We start from the raw sequence: 22391 nt of genomic DNA on the forward strand, positions 1-22391 counted from the left end.
CTAATAAACCAATCTGTGATTTGGGATTCTAACACCACAGGTTTGTGCAGAAAGTGGGTGTTGGAACATTTTGAAAGCTGAGACATTATTTCAGTCATAAATATCAACCCCCCCCCCCCAGCTCTGTTTCCTCATCTGTGTTTAGGACCGACAGCGACCCGCCCACACGGCTAACGTCCGTCATAATTGATATTCCACATTCACATCCCATCACATTCATCGCCGCCTACGCAGTCACATCCGATCCGCTGATCGGTGGAGGGAGAACTGCTGCTGCTGCTGCTGCCGACTAAAACTCACGGCGAACAACCATCGTAGTTACAGGCCGGCAGCCCGGGAGGTGAAAGGTCAAGAGGCCACAGCGACCTGAAAACAACCCTTTGACCTGCAGAGGATCGTATAACGAGCACCGGGTTACTCTTAAAGCCAGATGCTTTCATAGTGACTCGAATTTGGGTTTTTTAAATTCAGAACAAAATCATTTTACAATATCCGATATGGAGGAAATGCTTATCGAAGAAGTAGAAATACCTGAAAATACTCCGTTACAAGTAAAAGTCCTCAATTCAGAATGTGTCAAAGACGACACCGAAAAAAAAACAGGATTAGTGAAAATGTTTTGGTTGTATTTCTTGTTAAAATAAAACGTTTGAAGACTCTCAGTGGAGAGCAGCTTCTCTTTGGTTATCAGTGAAGTACATGAGAACGACTGTAATCTTTGAATTTTAACTTCTGTAATAATAATCTCGTCTTAACGACTTCCTGGTTGTTACCGTTAGTATCACTTCTTATACACTTTGTATTTTTACTCTTATTGTAATATATATGTAACATATAAAAGCTCCTTAAGGCAAATCTGTGATAGTGAAATTACAAAAATAAATTCTATTTAATTAGAATTTCTGGATATAATTGTTACAATTTAACATTTAAATTTGAGTGAAACAGACTTTCGTCTGAAAGAAAGAGTGAAGTTAACTCTCCGACGACAAAGAAACAAAAGAGTTGCTTTTGTGGAGTGAGAGGAGGAGTGATGAAGAGGATGAAGAGGATGACATTAACATGAAGGAACCTCTGGCTGAACAAAGCTCTGAGTCACACAGGAGTTTCACGCTGAGTCACAGAAAAAAACACTTTTTAAAAACCAGGTTGCCGCTGTGTGCAGACGCTGTCTGGGGATTCAAACCGACAACCCTGCGGTCACAAGCCCACTGCGGTGACCCGCCACCCCCGCTGGGCCGCCGCCGCCGCCGCCGGGAGGCTTTTAAGCAGCCTGTTATTTATTATCACTTTATTACACGACAGTAAGTGGAGCTGGTAATTCATTACGTTATATAACGGTTACACAACAGCTGAATGGAAAACTCTATTTTAAAATGTTAAATAGTGGACATTACTGTATATTTGTACATTATCAATAAGTATAGTGGTTTTATTACAACGTATATGGTTTGTAAGATATTAGTTATTTCATTAGTTTTGTAATAAAATCTTTCTTTCAGCTAATTAAACTTTATTTTTCACATCAAGTGCTGAACATAAAATGTGTCATTTATTTGACCCTAAATATATATTCTCCTTCATGTCACTGTGTGCATGTATAGTTAGTTGTATATTTGTAATCTATGTTAGTTTTGCTTAAAGAGCAGCTTTGTCTCAAACGTGTCCTTGAAGTTCAACCTCACCTAGCAGCCAATAACGAAAGCCGTGTTAATACAATACAACACAAAAAGCAGCACTGAATATGAATGTGCTGTCAAAAAGCTCAGGAGTTGACCTTTGAAGCGTTTAACTGGAGAAGTCAATTTCATGCCTTTTAAATCCTCAAATAACTAACAGAATGTGCATTATGAAACCAGCAACCACTGAGAAACAAGAACATGTTCTCAGTTTGTGTCACTGCAAAAGCAATCAGGCTGCCAGATGACTCAGTGGATGGTAATTTTACAGCAACATGCAAAGTATTATTACCATAAAGCAGCTGGTTGAATACAGTGAATACTGTGGTTAAAGCCCAGTTTAAAAACCAGACAACTAATAATCTAAAATCAAAAAGATGAGCAACTTCTTGTGCAAACAACAATCAATTTCAATTTGACAAAACGTTCCGACTCACTGCACTGATTTTCTAATAATTACGGTAATAACAAAAACAACAAAAATCACTGCACCACTTACCCAAACATTACGGTAACAAACAATCATTTATTCTAATGCAATAACATTTCATAAATCCCTGCACTGCTTATCCAAACACTACGGTAACAAAAACAACAATCAATTAATTTTAAAGCAATAAAACTTTCCAAGTATCTGCACCGTTTTTCCAAACATTACGGTAAACAAAAGCTATCAATTCTAATGCAATAAAACGTTATGACTCAACGCACCACTTACACCAAACATTACGGTAACCACAGTCAATTTTAATTACATTATAAATATTTCAAACAGCAACTTAAGAATTACTGAGCCATTAGTCACTGACAGAATGCCGTGCAGCTAATAATACCTGCATTACAGTAAGAGCAACCGATGTCCGGTTACAGTAACAGTGGATCTAATATCACAGTGTGCTGCTCATCTGAACATTACGGTAACAGAAACGGGTTTAACAGAAAATGCATTAAATCAATAGAAAAGTTCCAGGTGGCTTCTTCTCCAGCCATTGTGGTAAAAGGTGTAACGTGATAATAACAAGCCGAGCAGCTGCTCGTCCACACACTTTGGTACCAGCGATCAATATTAACGCGGTTACACGATCAGCTGATTTAAGCTTTACGGTAGAGTTCCGTAATGTGACAACAAAAAAACAAACTGAGCTGCTGCTACAAGCATTACGGTAAAAACAATCAGTGTTGACTGCATTAAAAATGATCACGATAATAAGCTGATATTACAAACATTACACACACACACACACACACACACACACACACACACACACACACACTATAGATGACTAACCAGTCATCACGTAAAGCCAGTCATCTTGATGCCAGTTAGACTGACACCAACCCTGAGCAAGGCCACACACACACACACACACACACACACACACATCCATCTCGTGACAAGTGAGTCAACATGGTGGCATGTGAGTGGATGTGAAGTGTGTATGATGGGTCGACTGAGTGTGTGTGTGTGTGTGTGTGTGTTTGAGGGGCTTGAGGACATAAAGAGTGTGTGTGAGAGGGTTTCGGAGGCTGAGTGTAGCAGGTGTGTGTGCGCGTGTGTGTGTGTTTGTGTGTGTGTGTGTGTGTGTGTGTGTGTGTGTGTGTGTGTGTGTGTGTGTGTGTGTGTGTGTGTGTGTGTGTGTGTGTGTCAGACTGTGAGACAGCCAGCAGTTATCTCTCACACACACCTCTGTCTATGTTAATGGAGGGACGCCACTTCAGACCCCCCCACTCTCACCAAAGAGGGGCCCCCTCAGTCCAGCACTTACACACCTTCATCACACACACACACACACACACACACACACACACACTCAGTGAAAACCACCTGACGGATCGTTGGGACAGAACGGCGACACAAACACACATTTAGTTTTTAATTGACAGAGAAGAGTCACGATGGAAAAATACTTTAACAGAGATTTAAAAATACGATTAAAACAGAGACGTTAACGATCAATTAACACGAAGATTAGACTGAAGTACTACAACATTTCTATATGTTCAGTCTGTTTATCTCTACATGAAACTCATTTAAACTATGAACACGGTTCAGATAACAGCAGCTAGTTAGGATGACGTCATCATCATCAGATGAGAAGAACACAAAGACTGAGACGGGAAATAAACAAAATGGTTCAAAATAAAATAAAGTATTTGTGTTAATTTATGTCCCAGAAGCTCAAATTAAGACGATGATTGAGACGATAGAACAGATGAAATACTGAGAGAGACAGAGAGAGAGAGAGAGAGAGAGAGAGAGAGAGAGAGAGAGAGAGAGAGAGAGAGAGAGAGAGAGAGAGAGACAAACATGATGCAGCTATTCTGGGGATTTGTGTGTGTGTGTGTGTGTTCACTTCATGTTGCTCTGCCATTCAGTTCTGTTCCTGATGACCTCCTGCACACACACACACACACACACACACACACACACACACACACACACACACACACACACACACACACACACACACACACACACACACACACACACCTCTAATTATAACACTCAGGTAAACTCGAGTCCGGGGGGAAGAGAGTACTTAGCATTGCTATAGCAACCGTATCCCAGTGCTGGTTGCCGGGGGAGATTGTTTTGCGCCATCTCTGTTGGGAGAACAGTGTGTGTGTGTGTGTGTGTGTGTGTGTGAACACCTTATCAAGTCTGGAGTGAACTTTAAAGCGTCTCTGTTCCTCAGCAGTCTGGATGTTACTGAGACGTGAACCACGTGACCAGACATCACACTGTGACCTCTGACCTCTGACCTCCGTCAGCTTTAATCCACCGACGACGAGACGATATGTAATCTATTACAATCTAAAAGCATCCCGTCTAGTCTAACCCGAGCTCGTCTCCTGTGCTCTGATGTTGTCTAATCTTAAACACTCCGAATCTAGTTTCATATTCTAGATTCTATTTTAATCTAATTTAAAATAATCTAAATGTTTATACCCTAATCTGATCTAATCCCTGTATAGTCTGATTTTATACACAATCCTAATCTAATGTAAAATAAGATAACGTCATTTTGTAGAGCCTTGTCTGATCCAAACTAACTCATTTTAAACTTGTCAAATTCAGTATATATTGTAATTTAGCGAGATCTAATCTAATCTCACCTAAACTAGCTTTCTCTGTGTGAGTCCAGTGTTTTGGTGTAATCTTGTATAATCTAGAGTATCATAATCCAATCTAATCTATCATAATCAATCTATTGAACAAGCAGGTTTAACTGGAATGAATTAAAGGTGTTAACGTGCCAAAGGTGATGAAGTGAACCCCGCGGGTCATCTGGTGTGATGGTGTGAATGATCCTAATCTGGATTAGAGACACGGGACACTGTTGGAACAGTCACACGATGTGAATTTTTGGCTTTAGGTTGAGTTCATAGAAGACGCACCGGAGCGCGAGAGAGGAGAGACCTTTAACATTCAGCTCATCAACAGTACGAGCAGCCGGAGGAACGTCCGTCAGAGGTCGGGGGTCGCTCCTCAGAGCTCGGGGGCGGGGGGGTTGGGGGGATTTTTTTGGGTGAAGTTTTGAAGTCGACTACATTAACTTAAGGTCAGCGCGGCGCTCTCAGTGATTCCACGAGTCGAGAGGAGAAAATCCCTCTGGCTTTGATTCTGTTTTAATGTCTCACCAGTGACACGGCAGCTCCAGAAATAGCAGCTAAACTAGCGCTTAGCCGTTAGCGTCGCGGCACAGAGCGGGCTTGGCCACGAACCAACGCTTTGATCACAGCCGAGCCGCAGTGTGTGTGTGTGTGTGTGTGTGTGTGTGTGTGGCACTTTGATCACCACATTTGGTCACATTAATAACAGAGTCGTCTCCGACGTGTTATCATTAGAACCATCTAAACGATCTAAACCATCCTGATTGCCAAGCACTTATAAGGACACACACACACACACACACACACACACACACACACACACACACTGATGAATGTTCACACCAGCCTGATCCTGATAGAAAAACATTCATCAACATTCCTGTTCAGAGTCGACATGATACGAACTCAGACCACTGAAGAGCATCGTGACGTTCCACTGTCATGGATTTAAAGCAGAGACTGTATTTAAGAAGTGGACGAAGTCGTCGAGACGTCACACACACTGTGTTTGTTGTTTTAAAGCCTCGAGTTCAGCAGTCTGGTCGTCGCCATCTTGTTTTTTTGCAACCAGTGAACAGGAAGTGACCACATCTGGACTGAGGAGGAGTGACGTAGAGACGCCGTATACGTCTCTGGTAGAGACCTGTCAATCACTGTGTAGCCCCGCCCCTAAAGCATCCCCTGCTTTATGGTCTGTTTGACTCTAAATGGACCATCATTTACTAAATGAACATCATGCTGTATTGAAGAAGACTTGAAACTAGAGATTGAGACCATAAACTCATGTTTACAATGTTTACTGAGGTAATAAATCAAGAGAGAAGTAGAGTCATTTTCTCATAGACTTCTATACAACCAGAGGAGTCGCCCCCTGGTGGACACTAGAGAGAATGCAGGTGTTTTGCGGTACAAGATTACGTCCAAAGTCAACGCAAAGACACAGATGATGCGAGTAGACACGAAATCGTCACACAGCTCCAACTAAACATCCATAAAGTTTGTTATTTTACCACAAACTACCAACTGTACGAACATTAAAATACACTTATGTATGCTTTTGTGTGGTTGCTTATATATTTCATGTCATGTAGGAATATTTTAAGATTTAAGATAAGAAGGCAGCATTTCACATCTCGGGCCTACAGGGTTAGGTTTTCCCAAAATATAAGCCCGTCCACAGTGAAGTGAAGGACGATCCTCTGCCGTTCATGTGCTGTAAACGTTGTGCAGGAACATTTCATCGGAAAAGTTCAAGTAAACGAAGAAGGGGCATTTGTCCAGATTTAACAGCTCTTTGTTTCGGTTGAGTCTCTGACGGCGTTCATTGTGTTTCATGGAAGTCAGTGTTTGGTATTATACTGCGTTCAGTGTTCAGCACTGGTCTACATGTCATTAAGGAAAAGGCCAAGTCTAAATGTTGCTGAGGAGAGATTCTTTAGTCCAGGGGGGGATGTGTCAGGCACAATTTAACTTTTTAAAATGAAAAGCCAAAGGGAATAAAGGCTACTTAACCTTTTCTGGACTGCCTTAGATCTCTTTATCCTCAACAAAACCTTTTCTAACTCATACATCAGCAGCTAAGAGGCTTTCCAGGCTCCAATCTGCTTTCTAACACTCTTAGTTGTGTTGTTTCCAATGTAGAGTTTGCTGTCTCAAAGTTTAAATGCAAAGAATTTCACGAGTATAGCTTTAGCATTGCACTACATTTCTAATATTAAATTGTCTGAATGCTGTTTGTTGACGCTAAAGTGCACTTTATCACATTTTCTCCACAGGAAGGGCGTCTTCAATGGTACAATGCCATTTTGTTTCTGCTGCAAAAAATGATGGCATCGTTATCGGCATGAATTGGAAGGAAGAAAGCTATTAACGTTAGCTATTAGCTGTTAGCTGCTAGCTGTTAGCTGTTAGCAGCGCAGTCCTGCTGGGCTAAATAACGGAGATAAATCCAGTTGTTTGAAGGAGATGTTGAACTTCCTAACACTAGCTCTAAGCAGCTTATAATACATCATTAAAACTATTAATGACAAGCGTCTGAAGCAACCAGAGTTGGTGATTGTTGGAACACTGGAAAGACTAACAAAGACATTGCATTTTACAATAATCACTGAGGTGGAATTACTGTTTTTTTTGTCAATGGAGTCTTGTGGCTTTGAGGATAGCATTCTAATTCTATGTTTTCAAAGTTATGATATGAATGATCAATTATTTATTTTGATTGTTTGTGATAATTGTCAAAAGGCCTACAATATCCTGAATATCAGGCCCTGGGTAGAACATCCTGTGGTTCTGTTTACTCCCTCAGCACTGGTTTCAGCGGAGAGCCTCGCTGCTCTACATGAATTTTAAAAGAGAACAACTGCTCTCGGCTGTTGTGAAATCCCTGTGAAAGGAGTTCTCGAGTGGCTCATTACTTAGCTATGTGTGTCGGTATGCGAGGAAGCCTCGTCGGAGACCTGTTTACGTTCCTCAAGAACAGCGCAGAGTGCGAAGTCATGTTCGTCTCAACCGAGCTGCGTCCAAATGATTTATAGCGGGAGGATAATGTGACGCTACAGAAATAGAGCCTGAGGGGGCGTCGGGGACGGCGTCTCGGCGGGACGGAGGAGACCGCCGTGGGTTTGAGATCATCTCCGGATCCGTCCGTCTGTCCGACTGCCGATCAATATTCTTACTCCAGAGAAAACTTCAGAGATAATGTGAACTCACTTTCTCTCTGCTCTTCTTCTCTTTGTCCTTCCATCTCAGATTTCTTTTCTGTTGGTCTTTCCTCGTTTCTTTCTCTTTTTTGCACTTGTTAGAGTTGCTTTCCACGTATTCACATTACCGAACACAAAAAGCTGAATTTAAGTGGCACTCACCAAAGAAACAACGTTTACTCTTGTTAAAGCAGTTCTCTTTCGCTCCAAAGACACCATGTGATGAATTATGAAGCGACGTAATGGAAGTGTATTTGTCAAACATACTAGTAGCTCCTTTTTGTTACAAAAAAGTTGCACTTTACTTTAACCTCAGTGATCCTTAATATACCTCTAAAAAACAATGTGTCATAGATATCAGCAACATCCGGGTCTGAAGAGTGAAGCCAAAGCTTCATGTGTTAAAGCTGCATTCTCTCTAGTGTCCACCAGGGGGCGACTCCTCTGGTTGTATAGAAGTCTATGAGAAAATGACTCTACTTCTCTCTTGATTTATTACCTCAGTAAACATTGTAAACATGAGTTTATGGTCTCAATCTCTAGTTTCAAGTCTTCTTCAATACAGCATGATGTTCATTTAGTAAATGATGGTCCATTTAGAGTCACACAGACCATAAAGCAGGGGATGCTTTAGGGGCGGGGCTACACAGTGATTGACAGGTCTCTACTCTGTTCTGGAAGTTTTTCGTGTTTTTGTGTTAAAACTTTAGCCCTTTAGTGTGTTTTCCCTTCATGAAAGTTAACTAACATTTTGGTCGTCTCAAAATGTCTTATTCGGCGTTCGGTTGTACTTAGCTCCGCCCTCTCCTGGCACTTCTGGTTGCAAAAAAAAAAAATGGTGACGGACAAAAAACACAAGATAACAAAATAAAAACCAAGATGGCGGCAGCCAATATCCAAGATGGTGACAAGCAAAAAAGAGGGCATTAAAAACAAAATGGTGATGGGCAAAAACAAACATTTAGATGGAAACTCGATGCTTCAAAACTGCATTCCACAAACCGACGGTTGCGACACGATGACTATGTCCACTTCTTTAAAGCAGTCTCTGGTCTGGAGTCTCTCCTCGGCAGTCGAATCTCTCTGCCAAGCGTGAACAATATTGATCAGCGACCGTCTGCTCCCACGTGTCAACAGCGTCGACCACTTGTCAATAAATATTCATTTCTCTGAGACCACTTCCTGTGAGGTCTCCGGGGTGGACTCTGTCGCGTTTAATCTTTCATGCAGACTCCATAATTTACTGCAGCCGGACTGTTTACTTACACCTGAACACACACTCACAGCGAGGGGCTCTGGTTGGCATGGAAGCCCACGAGGGACATTTGGAAGGTTGGCTGTTTTGCTCACTTAGTGCTTGTGAATAAAATCGCTGTTTTCTCAGTTAAAAAGTAGCCGATTCATTTAGTTTTAAAAAGGAAACTAAAGTTAAATGAGGATGACCAAATTCCAGCTGTTTTCAACTTAATCAGCTGGTTGTGTTTCCATTTTAACCATTCTGATTCAGCCTCCAGACCTTAATTATGTTCTTGCTCTCAGGATTTGAAACAGAAGTCTTCACTGGTCTTGGTTCGTAGGAGCCAAGATCCGATCCAGGACCCGGCTTAATATTCATCGTTTTAGGTAAAATATTCTGACTCAGGTTACATGTCAAAGGTTTCTTTTACTTTGTTATGTTTAGGAAAAGATCGTGAAATACTTCGTAAGGTTTGGGAAAAGATCGTGAAATACTTAGTTAGGTTCAGGAAAAGATCGTGAAATACTTGGGTTTAGGAAAAGATCGTGAAATACTTGGGTTTAGGAAAAGATCGTGAAATACTTGGTAAGGTTTAGGAAAAGATCGTGAAATACTTGGTAAGGTTTGGGAAAAGATCGTGAAATACTTAGTTATGTTTAGGAAAAGATCGTGAAATACTTCGTAAGGTTTAGGAAAAGATCGTGAAATACTTAGTTATGTTTAGGAAAAGATCGTGAAATACTTCGTAAGGTTTAGGAAAAGATCGTGAAATACTTAGTTATGTTCAGGAAAAGATTGTGAAATACTTAGTTAGGTTCAGGAAAAGATCGTGAAATACTTCGTAAGGTTTAGGAAAAGATCGTGAAATACTTCGTAAGGTTTAGGAAAAGATCGTTAAGTAAAGTTTAAGAAAATATCATTGTTTTAGTTAAAATAAGTACAGAAGTTACTGAAGTACGCAATTACATGATAAAAACATCAACATTAACATTGTTGTTTGTCTGAATTAAATCAACTAATGGTTAAAAAATCAGATTTCTTCTTCCTCAGTTAACTGAGCTGATCCCTCTTCCTGTCTTCTCTGATCTGTCCTCTGGTTACCCATGAGTGTGTGTGTGTGTGTGTGTGTGTGTGTGTGTGTGTGTGTGTGTGTGTGTGTGTGTGTGTGTGTGTGTGTGTGTGTGTGGTGGGAGGGTTCGGCCCGTCAGCTCAGATGACATACTGGGGGGGGGTCATGATCAAGATGGTGGACATTATCCTGTCTGAGGGAGTTGGACGTCGGCAGGAAGAGAAGGTCAGGGTGTCGACTCCGATGTTGTTTTTCCTCCGGCCGGTCGGTTCAAATGCAGTCAAGTTTATTTGTGTTCAGCTCAGGTGTCACTCGTCCTTTTTTGGGTCATTTCTCAGGAGAAGAAAAGAGTGTCTTTTCTTCAAGTCCGTCCGAGAGTTTTGTACTTAAATTCTGGTCGTTGTTCTGCAGCCCACACCTCTGTGTTCCTGCTGCTGCGACCTAATTCCTCCCTCAGGGATCAATAAAGTTCATTTCATCCTTCCTCTGCTCCTACAACAGTGTTTAATTCCATCCTGTTTATTTCTCCGACTGTCCGTCGACAAATAATCACGACGAGGTGTTCTTCAAGAAGCTCAGAGACGTAACACAGAAAAGTCTTTAAGTAGAAGTACTCGTACAGTAAAGTACTAGTAGTAGTCGCAGTAGTGCGAAGCTGTGAACGCGTCGCTTTCACGTGACGTTAATATATATATTTATATATATAATATAATAATATATATATTTTCAAACTGTTGTTTTTGTCATGAATACTTTCACTCAGAACCTGAATATTATGCGTCAAAAAAGTGTTTTTGGAAAATATTGTGAAATAAGTGGTTTTTTTCCTGAGCTTTCACACCGAGTTTATATTTAAAACGTACACTATAGTGTTTAACAACACGGAGGCTCCGTAAACTTTATTAGTCCTTTCAACCTCGACAAAGACGACATCTACTCCTTCTGTTGCCTTTTCACAATAAAAGCCCCAGACATAGACACCGTTTACCAGAGGGAGCATTTAACTCAAAGGAAACTCAATATATCTTACAGTAGCTTTAAGTTTTCAAACAGCTGATCTCAGACAGGATAGGATCCTCTGCCAGCGTCAAAAAGTGTTGCAACTGTCACAAATTCACAATCGGTGATGCAACACATTCACATCGGAGTGTGTTTGCGTTTTTTTGTGTCTTTTAAAGCCTGAACAGTTTTCTACTGGGCAGAAATAAAGAGGGAGAAGAGGAAATAATTAGTTTCTTTCCTTTGGTGTTTCAGCATCAAGGCTGAAACAAAAGGATCACAAGTGCTTTAGAGCTGTCTGTTACCAACACACACACACACACACACACACACACACACACACACACACACACACACTTATCTCCCTGTGGTCTGGAGTTTAGGTGGTGGAAACCTCCTTTGTGTCTTTGGCTGAACATTGGACAGATGTCACATTCAAAGCCTCCAGGAGAGCTCATAACTCAAACTAAGCACACGGACACACACACTCTCACTGACACACACACTCTCACTGACACACACACACACACACACACACACACACACACACACACACACACGCACACACACACACACACACGTGCACTCAGACAAAATCAACCCCCACTTTTAAAAATGTTTTCAAAGTGGGGGTTGAGTTATTGATCAGTGCAGCTTTTAACATAATGTTTTAACCATATATAACAGGAAGGGGGGGAGTGTGTGAGTGTGTGTGTGTGTGGGTGTCATGTGCACGTGCACACATTTAAAGTTCACACACACACACACACACACACACACACAGTTGTGCATCGACATTGTGGCTTCTAGCAGCAGAGGAAACTGAGCAAACAGAGCTGGAAATTCATTGGAAGCATCCAACATGAATGCTAAACTAATTTAATGGGACGTGTGCACACACACACACACACACACACACACAGGCAGTGGGCAGTGCATCGACATGGCTACCACCAGCAGTGAATGCTCGGCTAATGGAATGATGAATATCAGCCATGTGACACAGTGTGTATTTCCAGGAAAGTCGAACCCTCTCGGCAGAGTCGCCATATTTCTCTCTAACTGCTGCGATGACAGCCGAGAGGAAGCCGGGTCAACGCAGATTAAAGCCGCCGCTCCTCCGCCTCATCTGAACGCGGTCCTGTTATTCTTTCAGTGCCATCACGGCGGGCCGAGTAAAAAGGTGTCGAGTCGTTACCTGCTAATTACTCAATAGATCAATGTTGGACAGAAAACGCTACGAACTTGTGTTAGCAACATGCTAAGCTAGCATCGACGTCAACACTTTTTGAAAGTGGTTCGACGTGTTGTTGTTGTTGTTGTTGTTCGTGTTGCGTTTGTGGAAACTCTGACATCTGAAACGTAACGATCAATGACGATGAAATGTTGAGCCAGTTGATTACTGACTCTGTCATGATTATTTTTTGTATGTAATTGTAATGTTTAAATATGCAAATGAGGCATTATGTAATGGTGACTTCTGTTGAATTTAGGAGAAATCTACAGACACAAACAGACAAAGTAGTAAAATAAATGTTTTCTCTCAAATAGACCAAAAAATCTATTGATCCAAAATGTATGAGTGCATGTAAAAGGATGTTTCTGCATTAAGTGAAGTTTGTCTTTCTAGTAACTGGACCTGGAGAAGAACCTTCACAGTCACGAGCGTTTGGGAAGAGACCAAAAAACTACGAGCTCACACAAACAAGAAGCCAACATCCGTTCCCTCCGCTGAGGAACGAGCCGAGGAGCTCGGAGCAGATTGCAGCTCCTTCAAAAAGGCAGCCAGCTCCACCTGAACCCGGACTCCCCCGGCTCCTCCCCCGTGGAGGTTTTCTTCCGGTCGCGACCACCTGGGACGCGACCCAGAACACACCGGTATTAAAACAATCCCATCTGGTCTGAGAAGGAGGAGCTGAAGGACGTCCGGGCCGGCTGCTCCCAGACCGAAGAGATCCAGGATCAATAATCCAGATAGAGGACGCTGGTGATTACATAACAGTCACAGAAATAAGCTGCTCATTTAGTCGAAAGTAAAGTTAAACAAAAAAACCGTGGGCCAGCTGTGTGAATGCATCCCCCGAACCCCTGAAGATTTAAAAATGTCTTTGAAAACATGTGCAGCGATTTTTAACCAAAAGGCGACTCTTCTTTCTTTTTGGCTCGAGGACGAGAAACCAGTTAAAATCTGAACACTGGCGGGAACGTTTTTAACAGAAATGTCTTTGAGGATTTGTTGGACTCGTCTTCAAAAGCATTTCTGCTGCTTTTATGTATTTTATGTTGTTTTTTTTGAGTGCTGTGTTTATTTTTCAGGAAATATATTTGGCTTAAATAATTCTGTGACTGGAACAAATGTAACAATGACGATGAAATGCTACAAACTGGGACCAGGATTCGATACTTTTTAAAAGCTCGTTAAAAAAAGGGAGCGAACGGACCGAGAGGGACTTCTGGTCCTCACTTCCACCGGGGACCTCATGGGGGGGTCACATGCCCCGCATGCCGACCAGCTCCCCTAACGACGGCTAATTAGCATCCTTAACGAGGCCGACTGTCATTCCGTGCCGTTGCTGCGATGCTCGCCGTGTGGTCCGCGTGTCGCAGGCATGTCGGCAGAACACCGGGGGGTGGGGGGGGGGGGGGGGGGGGGGGGGGGGGGGGGGGGGGGGGGGGTCACATGACGGACTCTATTCACAGATAAAAACACTTATTGCATTTCCCAGCAAACTCACTTTGAGACTCATTAAAGGCTCGTCTCACTGAAGAACCACCGAAACACGTTCAATCGGTGAGTTTCCACTCAGCGGGTTTGTCTTTCTGTCGTTCAGCTTCTATTTCATTTCAGATCTGAAGTGAAACAGAATCATTCTGACTGAGAGCCGGAGGAAAACACAAATAAGAAGATAGATGTGGAAACCACAGACTGGGTTTTGAGGCGATGCGTGAGGATAAACCGGGGGGTCCGTCTATCCGTCCCCCCCTGAAGGAGGAGACACAAAGTCCTATTTTAAATGCAGGTTCTCACCAACGCCACTGGATCAAATCTGTCCAAAGGGGGTCTGTTTAGCTCCACAACCAGACAGGAGGACTGTTGCGGTTTCTGGTGGTCTTTGTGTGATTTAATGTTTTAACTCTCGCACTCGTTTGAATCATTCAAAAACCAAAAATGTTTTAGCGAAAAATAATTGTCTTGTGATTTTGGAGACCACCCGAAATGTAGCTGTTGAGGCTACGAGGGGGTCTCAACAACACGATCAATGAAAACTCAGACCTGAGTTTGAGTTTGTGAGGTCAAAGGTTGAAAGAGTTTGAGACTGGAACACCAGCATCAGCTCAGCTGGACTATAACATTTATATTAGGATCCACTAATGTGCTGGGTTTTTTGCTGTTTTATGTATCAAATTTATTTTTAAGGAACCAAAAGTCTGTAACGACCCAAAACATTCATCTTAAAAAGGTGCTACATTGGACATTCAGATCATTTCTATACGATATAAACTATTATCGATGTAAAGATGTCGTGGAGTATAACGTCCACCTCAGGTTAACATTTAGATCAACTTTACCTTCAGACAAACTCATTTAAATTATTCAGTATGTTGTGTTTAAGATGCTACGGCAACACAATGACTGCAAAGATCAAACTGGTGGCCGGTTAGCTCAGGAACCGGCTCGCTAGCTACAGCTAGCCTAGTTAGGGCAAAAGTCGGAGTTCATTTTCAAGCGAGGGTTATTTTAATAAATTAACCACAAATTAAAAAACTAAACGGTCGATTCGTCGTTAGATAAATGCGGACTATGAATTAGGACAAGTTGTGTTTGGGCCTCGAGACGACAACATGATCAACGGTCCTCTGTGGGTTCAAGCACTTAACAGGAGCTGATGAACGATGCACTCATCGTCCTTTAGCATCCGTTTCCTCACTTAACCGTCCGTCTTTGTTTCTTATCTCAGATGTTTGTTTGCTCCGTAGCCCCCCCCCCCCCCCGAGCCTCAGACTGGCCAAATGCAGACAGATGCTGCCGACACGCCGAAGACGTGACGCAGCAAAAACAAAGTGCAGGAATACCTGCAGTGAGCGCTGGGCCACCATTAAGTGATAACACACGGGTCCGCCTGTCACGGAGCTGCTCTCAGCCTCTTCATCTTCTGCCTTTGATTCGGTAAAATCGACTTCCAGCGGACGCAGGAAACTCGACCAGGAACACACAAATAACTGCAGTACTCAGCTTTTTGGGTTTGTAGTGTCCAGTGTTGGAAGAAGTAGAAGCACTAATACCACGACGAGTGAAAGCGTCTTTTAGCTTCAGTAAGGAGCACAATGTCAGACTGAATAATATCCGATATCCGCAGCTTTGACTGCACAGCGGAGACCCTGTGATGTCACTTAAAAAGGTCCAAAAAGGTCCAAAAGGTCCAAAAGGTCCAAAAGGTCCCACCACCTCTCCTACATGAGACACACATCGTGGTTTAGTCTCTCTCTGCAGTCACTACGCATCCCTCTGTGGTCGTTTTGTCTCTTTGTAGTTACTTTGTGTCTCTTTGTGGTCCGTCTTTGTGTGTCTCTGTGGAATCTTTGTAGTAGTTCAGGTCTATTTGTAGTCCATTTGTCTCTTTGAGGTCAGTGTTTTTGAGTCTCTTTGTGGTTGTTTTGGTCTCGTTGTAGTCCATTTGTGTCTCTTTCTAGTTGCTGTGTGTCTCTTTGTGGTCAGTCTCTTTGTTTGTCTGTAGTTGTTAAACATCTCTTTGCAGCTGCTTTGCGTCACTTTGTCGTACTTTTTGTCTCTTTGTAGACTACTGGTGTGTCTATGTAGTCGTTCTATGTTTCTTTGAGGTCATTGTGAGTCTCTTCCTGGTTGTAACATCCACGTCAAAGACCAGTTTTAAAAGAAAAGGGTCCGCAAGAGACGACGCTCTTCTTAAAGCAAATGTTCTTCCAAAAAACAAATCCTTGGCTAATAAAGTGCCAGTGATTGTGCAGCTGGTAGTTTGAGTCGCAGTGAGCCAGTGTGTGTGTGTCATAGCGGGTTAGCTCAGTGACCTTCGCCTTCAGGCCGGAGGATCGGAGTCATGCGTGAGCCGAGCAGCTTCAGCACAGGAAGCAAAACAACACTGTGATCAACATCACTGTCATCTCTCTCTCTCATCTCTCTCTCTCTCTCTCTCTCCTCTCTCTCCTCTCTCTCTCTCCTCTCTCTCTCTCTCTCTCCTCTCTCTCTCTCTCTCTCTCTCTCTCTCTCTCTCTCTCTCTCTCTCTCTCTCTCTCTCTCTCTCTCTCGGCTGCTAACTCCGTCGTTCTCAACACTTCTGACTCTGCTGAACGAGAGGACAAGTTGATCCACATCGGTCACCAAAACGTTTTATGTGAAGGGTTCGAAGGATAAAGGTGTTTTATAGAAATATGCAGCATATTCAGTATATTTTGTCGAGAAACGTTGACCGTGTAAAGACAACTGGTTGCCTCTTCCTCATCGGAGACTGTTGTCCTTCATCTCCATGTCGGCAGCATCACTTCAGGGACGGAAACATCGCTCTCGGTCCAAAATCTAAGATTTCTCTATTAGATGGCTCGTCATTACATTTTTGTTTAGACCATGTTCCCCTTTAAATTATTTAACTTTAACCTCTGCTTTTTGATCTAGCGCCATCATCGGGTCAACATTTTATTGGTTCATGACCAAATTTACAGACATTCACGTCAGCCTCAACTGTACTTTGAGCACCAGAACCATTTATTATTGGAGAACCCGGTTTTGAAGAGAGTCCATGAAAGAGAGTTGAGAGCGCTTTGGAGGCGCAACGTTTTATTTCAGCTAAAAGTCTTTTAGTTGCGTCCGGTTGCTGTACGATACATTATATTCGCAGAAGTGAAAATGTCAATCAAACACAATAGGCCAGTTGTCCCGCCCCTCCTCCATTGTGATTGGACGTCTGGGTAAAAAGTCACGATGGCGAGCGTTTTAACCAAAGTTCAACCTTTTCTTTGACTTCCGCCAAACGCCCCAAAAATGCAGAACATGCAGCGCAGAAGAGAGAAGAAACGCCTCCGAGGGTTCCTTCAAGAACCCGTTTTTATCCACTGATTGTCGAACGCACGTCTCCAGAAACCGATCGTGAACCAGGATTGTTCTTCAGGGTTCTAAATAAAAACGTGTACAACCTTTGTGACGTCTTTCTTTCACACCGAAATGCTTCTGATATTTCTTCTGACCATCTGTCATCGTATTTACCTCACTTATTACTTTTATCTCATCGCTCATTCATTTGGTTCATTTTACTTCCTTATTTTTGTCTCTCTGAACTTCCCACTTCCTTTTCTTTTGTCTCCTCCTCCCGTCCAATCAGTGCTCTCCTTCTCCTCCCGTCCAATCAGTGCTCTCCTTCTCCACATGGAGATTCCCCTCTCCTGTTTTTGGCTGCTCCATCTGTCTCCTCTCACCTCATCTCTCTTTTTTCCTGTTCTTTTCTCCTCACATTATCTCTCCTACAGTATTGCCCTCGCTCCATCTTCCTCTCCTTCTGCTCTTCCCTCTCTTCCCTCCTGTCTCCTCTAATGCTCCTCTGTCCATCTACTCCCTCATCTATCTTCCTCATCCTCCTTTCTGCTTCACCTCCTCTGAACCTCCTCCTCCTCCTCCTCCTTCTTCTTCTGACTCTCCCTGTAGCTACGTGTCACAGTTAGTTCCCCGATAGCCTGCCAAGCTACGTGTTTGCACCACGTCGATAGGTTTCACGTGACATGCCTGGTCAGCTAGCTTCAGGCTAACTCTTGAGCTTGTTTTTTTAGCCAAAAGGCAAGCGCTGCTTTGAGTTGGACGACGGTCTCTTTTATTCACACACACGGGGTTTGTTGTCATGGTTGTGTCATTCAGTGTCTGTCAGCCTGCTGCTCCAAGCGTAGGCCGTCTGCACAGATACTAGTCCGTTCTGACATGTCACCCAACACGGCAGAACACAGTACACACAGTACACGCAACACAGCAGAACACACAGTACACACAGTACACACAACACAGCAGTACACACAGTACACACAGTACACGCAACACAGCAGTACACACAGTACACGCAACACAGCAGTACACAGCAGTACACACAGTAATAAATGCATTAAATCCTGCAGTCGTGGCTTTATGGCTCATTTAGTAGACACACCTGAAATCATCTTCCTCCTCTTTCAACACTTTTTCTCCTCCGGTGACTCTGAGCCAGAACAATACGTTTATTTCAGCCTCCAGAGGAAAACAATATTTACAGGCCTGGAGACTCGCTCTGCTGTTTATTTGGTTTTATCTCTGACAGATGAAACCAAATGAAGCTCAATCTGTTTCCATCTGTGTTCTGTTTACATTTCATAACTGCTCCGAAGAAAAACTCAACTTTTTAGACTCGTAGGAACGTTGCACGATAAAAACGAGAGCTTTTCACACTTGCATGTCTCAGATAATCTAAACCTGCGGCTGCAGAGAGAGATATCTATCAGGTGCATGTCAGACCGAAGCTCTGGGCTGGTGGAGGGTTTTCACCTGATGGGTTGACGGTTTAGTTTCTGGCTGCTTTGGTCTGCAGAACGACCCCGATGAGACCCGACAGGCAAAGCACCAGGATGTTATGAACACTAATAAGTCTGAAGGCTGCCAGCACAACTAAACCAACCGCCAAGAACCGTTTTTCACTTTTAGCCACAAAAACCTGAACGTTTCTGGGTTTTCATTTCACACATTTGTTTTAATCAAATTTTAGTTTTATCTTGCTATACGCCAGGAATACAACATCATCCCCCAGGAGACATACATCTCTTTTATCCACATTTTATTTTTTCATATGCAAGAACTTATGTGGAAGAAGACAAGAGCTTCGTGTCTCACAGCTCTGGACAGGAGTCATGGATTCAACGGGTCCCCGTCGCCTTCAACGACAGAATGTCACTCAAAGAGACAATAAAAAAGACTCTTAAAATGAAGACAAAGGGACACAAAGCAACTACAAAAAGAGGCTAAACAACTGTGAAGTCTGTTGCTGATCGTCATTACAGAACTTAATCATTTGTTTACCCGTTAAATCATCGAAAAACAACAATAATGAGTCAAAGCCCAAAGTGCCATTAATTGAAAAGACCACAATCACGTCGTCCTATTCACAATCAACTCTGATTGTCCTCTGAGTTTGACTTCCTGACAACAAAACAGGTCAACAGCTGCAACACATTTCAGCATCTATCGCTCAAAAAACAACAAACAACAAGCTCCGCCCTCACAAGCTCCACCCTCACAAGCTCCACCCTCACAAGCTCCACCCTCTCAAGCTCCACCCTCACAAGCTCCACCCTCTCAAGCTCCACCCTCACAAGCTCCACCCTCTCGAGCGTCACCCTCACAAGCTCCACCCTCAGCTGGGAGGCGTGTCCAGCTCCAACATCCATTCCTCCACCTCCTCACTTTCCCAGCTTCTGAATCATGTTTTTTTTTATTTTTCCAGTGATAAAGACAGAAGAAGTCCACTCACCCTGCGTCGCCGCTGCTCCCACAGATTAAGGCATCCTTGGCTCCCTCCACCTTGTAGAAGTTGTCTAGAAAAACAAGAACAAACTTTAGATTCCAGTTTGAAGTCCGAGCTCAGTTCAGGAGGATCTTCCTGCTCGTTCCACCCACACAGGTGGTTCCACTTCTTCTGCCTAATTGGACCTCAGGACTGTGTGTGGTAGCTCTCCTCGACCCTCCTGTTAGTTTTAAAGCAATTTCTAATTTGAATTTATACTTTTATCATATAACATAACTTAGCACAGGTTCCAAGCTGACTAAAAACAACCGTGTATGTGTGCAGGACCTGACAGAAAGATGAAAGTCTAAATGTAAAAGGACAGCAGGGAACACAAACACTGGGACTAAACCATTAAGATGTGTTCAGTAGAAACTTAATAGTGTCCCTGAAGAAAAAGTCACAAGACACACACACACACTGAACTTGTTTGACACTGGAAAGTCAGATAAAGGACAGAATCGTCGTAAATTAAGTCTGGGATTTCTTTTTTTTTCACTTTATTGACACAAAATACAAATTTAGTGAAAGTTGAATGTTTTTTGGGCAGTGGAAACCCAAACCTCAGACCGACTGAATGATGGGCGTCTGACGGACCAGTTAACAGTCTTTAATTGGTTTAAATTAATATTAATAATAATATTTTTCTGTTTAGGCACTTGTTTTTGTACAAATATGCACTTAAATGTAAAACGTGCAATATAAGATATTCAGCACATTAATATAGCATCAAAAAGCTATAAAGATATGAAGGAGTAAAGTTAGCGCTGTTTGCAACATTAGCGCTGTTTGCAACATTAGCACTGTTTGCAACATTAGCTCTGTTTGCAACATTAGCGCTGTTTGCAACATTAGCTCTGTTTTCAACATTAGCTCTGTTTGCAACATTAGCTCTGTTTGCAACATTAGCCCCTAGCCATCGGCTCAGCCGTCGCCATGTTGAGAGCCGTTGAGAGGCAATCGAAAAGCTCCCAATCCCCAAATAATGCAACTTTTGGTGTCTTCTTGTATTTGGTCCAAGGTAGTTCAAGTTTAAACAACTGTATAGCATTTGATGACAGAGGAAGACATAATTATTTTATATTCTACTGTCAAAGTTACACCAAAACCGCTAACATTCCTGTGCTTTTAGTGTTCAGCTCCGTCTGTCTGTCTGTTACCGCAGGATCAATAGACTCACAAACCTCAGCGATGTGTGTTTTGGTCTGTCCGCTGAAAGCCATAAACACTAAACCATTAACGGGAACAACCGTTTGCTGAGCATTTATTCAACACTTTAAATCTGACCACAGACCGTCTCCAAGTACATTAAAACCCTCTTCAAGTACTTCTCCGCCCCAAGTACACTAAAGCATCCGACACGAGCTTCAGAAGCTTTTAATGCACGTCGGCGGGAAGAAAACAAGAGCTTCTCGAGTCGCGTTGTGGTTGAAGGACTTTAGCAGCTCTGTAGATGCAGATGTTTGACACTCAACGTCCAACAGTGAGAGTTTGGATAAAGACGACGTGACTGAGTTGAACCCAGGAATCAAACGATCGGCTCTATGATCGCGTAACACTTTTCAGTCAAACCTCAGCTTGTCAAAGAGCCACAAAGCATTTTAACATTTCTTCTTCTTCTTCTTCTTCTTCTTCTTCTTCTTCTTCTTCTTCTTCTTCTTCTTCTTCTTCTTCTTCTTTGCTTTATTGACAAACCAAACCGGTGTTTGTTGACCGCGTCTGACCGCCGCTGCACCAAAAGGCACTTAAGCACTTCGGCAGTGCAGACGTTCATTTGTTATCGAGTGCATCAGGGAGACCGCCCCCCCCCCCCCCCCCCCCCGCTCGCCAACACATAAAAAACTTTTTGAAGTCTGAAGTGCCTCTTTTGTTCAGCAGCTCAAAGTAACCGTGAAGCCTCTACGCACTGAGATTAGTCATTGAGGCATTCTGTCCCCAGACAGGAACGGTCTACTCGCCGTCCTTACCTGCAGCTTCAGGTTTCCAAAAAAACCACCCATGCAAAATAAATGCAACGTCCGCGGACTTAATAAAGGTTTTTTTGTTTTTTTCAGAGCGACCCCCGTCTGAGAAGATTTTACAGAGCTGCACAAACCTGGAAAATTGTCTCCACAGGGTATCGAGAGAGAGAGAGAGAGGAGGGGGTTTAACTTCAATTCTTTTCATTCAAGAGCAGCAAATGACTCTGACGAGCCTAAACACACCTCCACCCCCCACCTAGTGCATCTTCATCTGAGAGAGACGCGTTGACGTGGTGAAAATCTGCAGGTATGAGAAGTGAAATATACTGAGACGCTGGTAATCTGCTCCCCAACGAGGTAAAGACATCAATCACTGATTCATTTTGTTGTCAGAACGGGGAACAGAAGCAGCAGCAGCAGAACTCATGTCGGCTTTTTGAGGAGGTCGTTTAAAGTAAAAGAGGAAAGAAAAGAAATCTGTTTGAACGAGCAGCTGATGCGGCGATAAGCTGAGCCGGTCGCATGACAGATACATTCTAGTTTCTGCAGCTCTATCATTTATTCCGGCACGGGTTCCTGCCTTTCCTGC

The 22391-nt window shown here is 42.9% G+C and overlaps 1 protein-coding gene across 1 annotated transcript in view; it reads right to left on the reverse strand.

Moving 5' to 3' along the window:
- Positions 1-22391, reverse strand: part of LOC306712076 (sodium channel protein type 2 subunit alpha-like) — a gene marked incomplete at both ends in the record, with an annotated part of 96621 nt that overhangs the window by 53105 nt on the left and 21125 nt on the right. Inside the window, 3 exons of the mRNA XM_079181176.1 lie at positions 4957-5017; positions 13016-13151; positions 19809-19872. Coding sequence (XP_079037302.1) covers positions 4957-5017; positions 13016-13151; positions 19809-19872 — 261 coding nt within the window. The remainder of the gene's footprint in view (positions 1-4956; positions 5018-13015; positions 13152-19808; positions 19873-22391) is intronic.

Source organism: Pholis gunnellus (assembly GCF_910591455.1).
Source record: "Pholis gunnellus genome assembly, chromosome: 20".
NCBI lineage: Eukaryota > Metazoa > Chordata > Actinopteri > Perciformes > Pholidae > Pholis > Pholis gunnellus.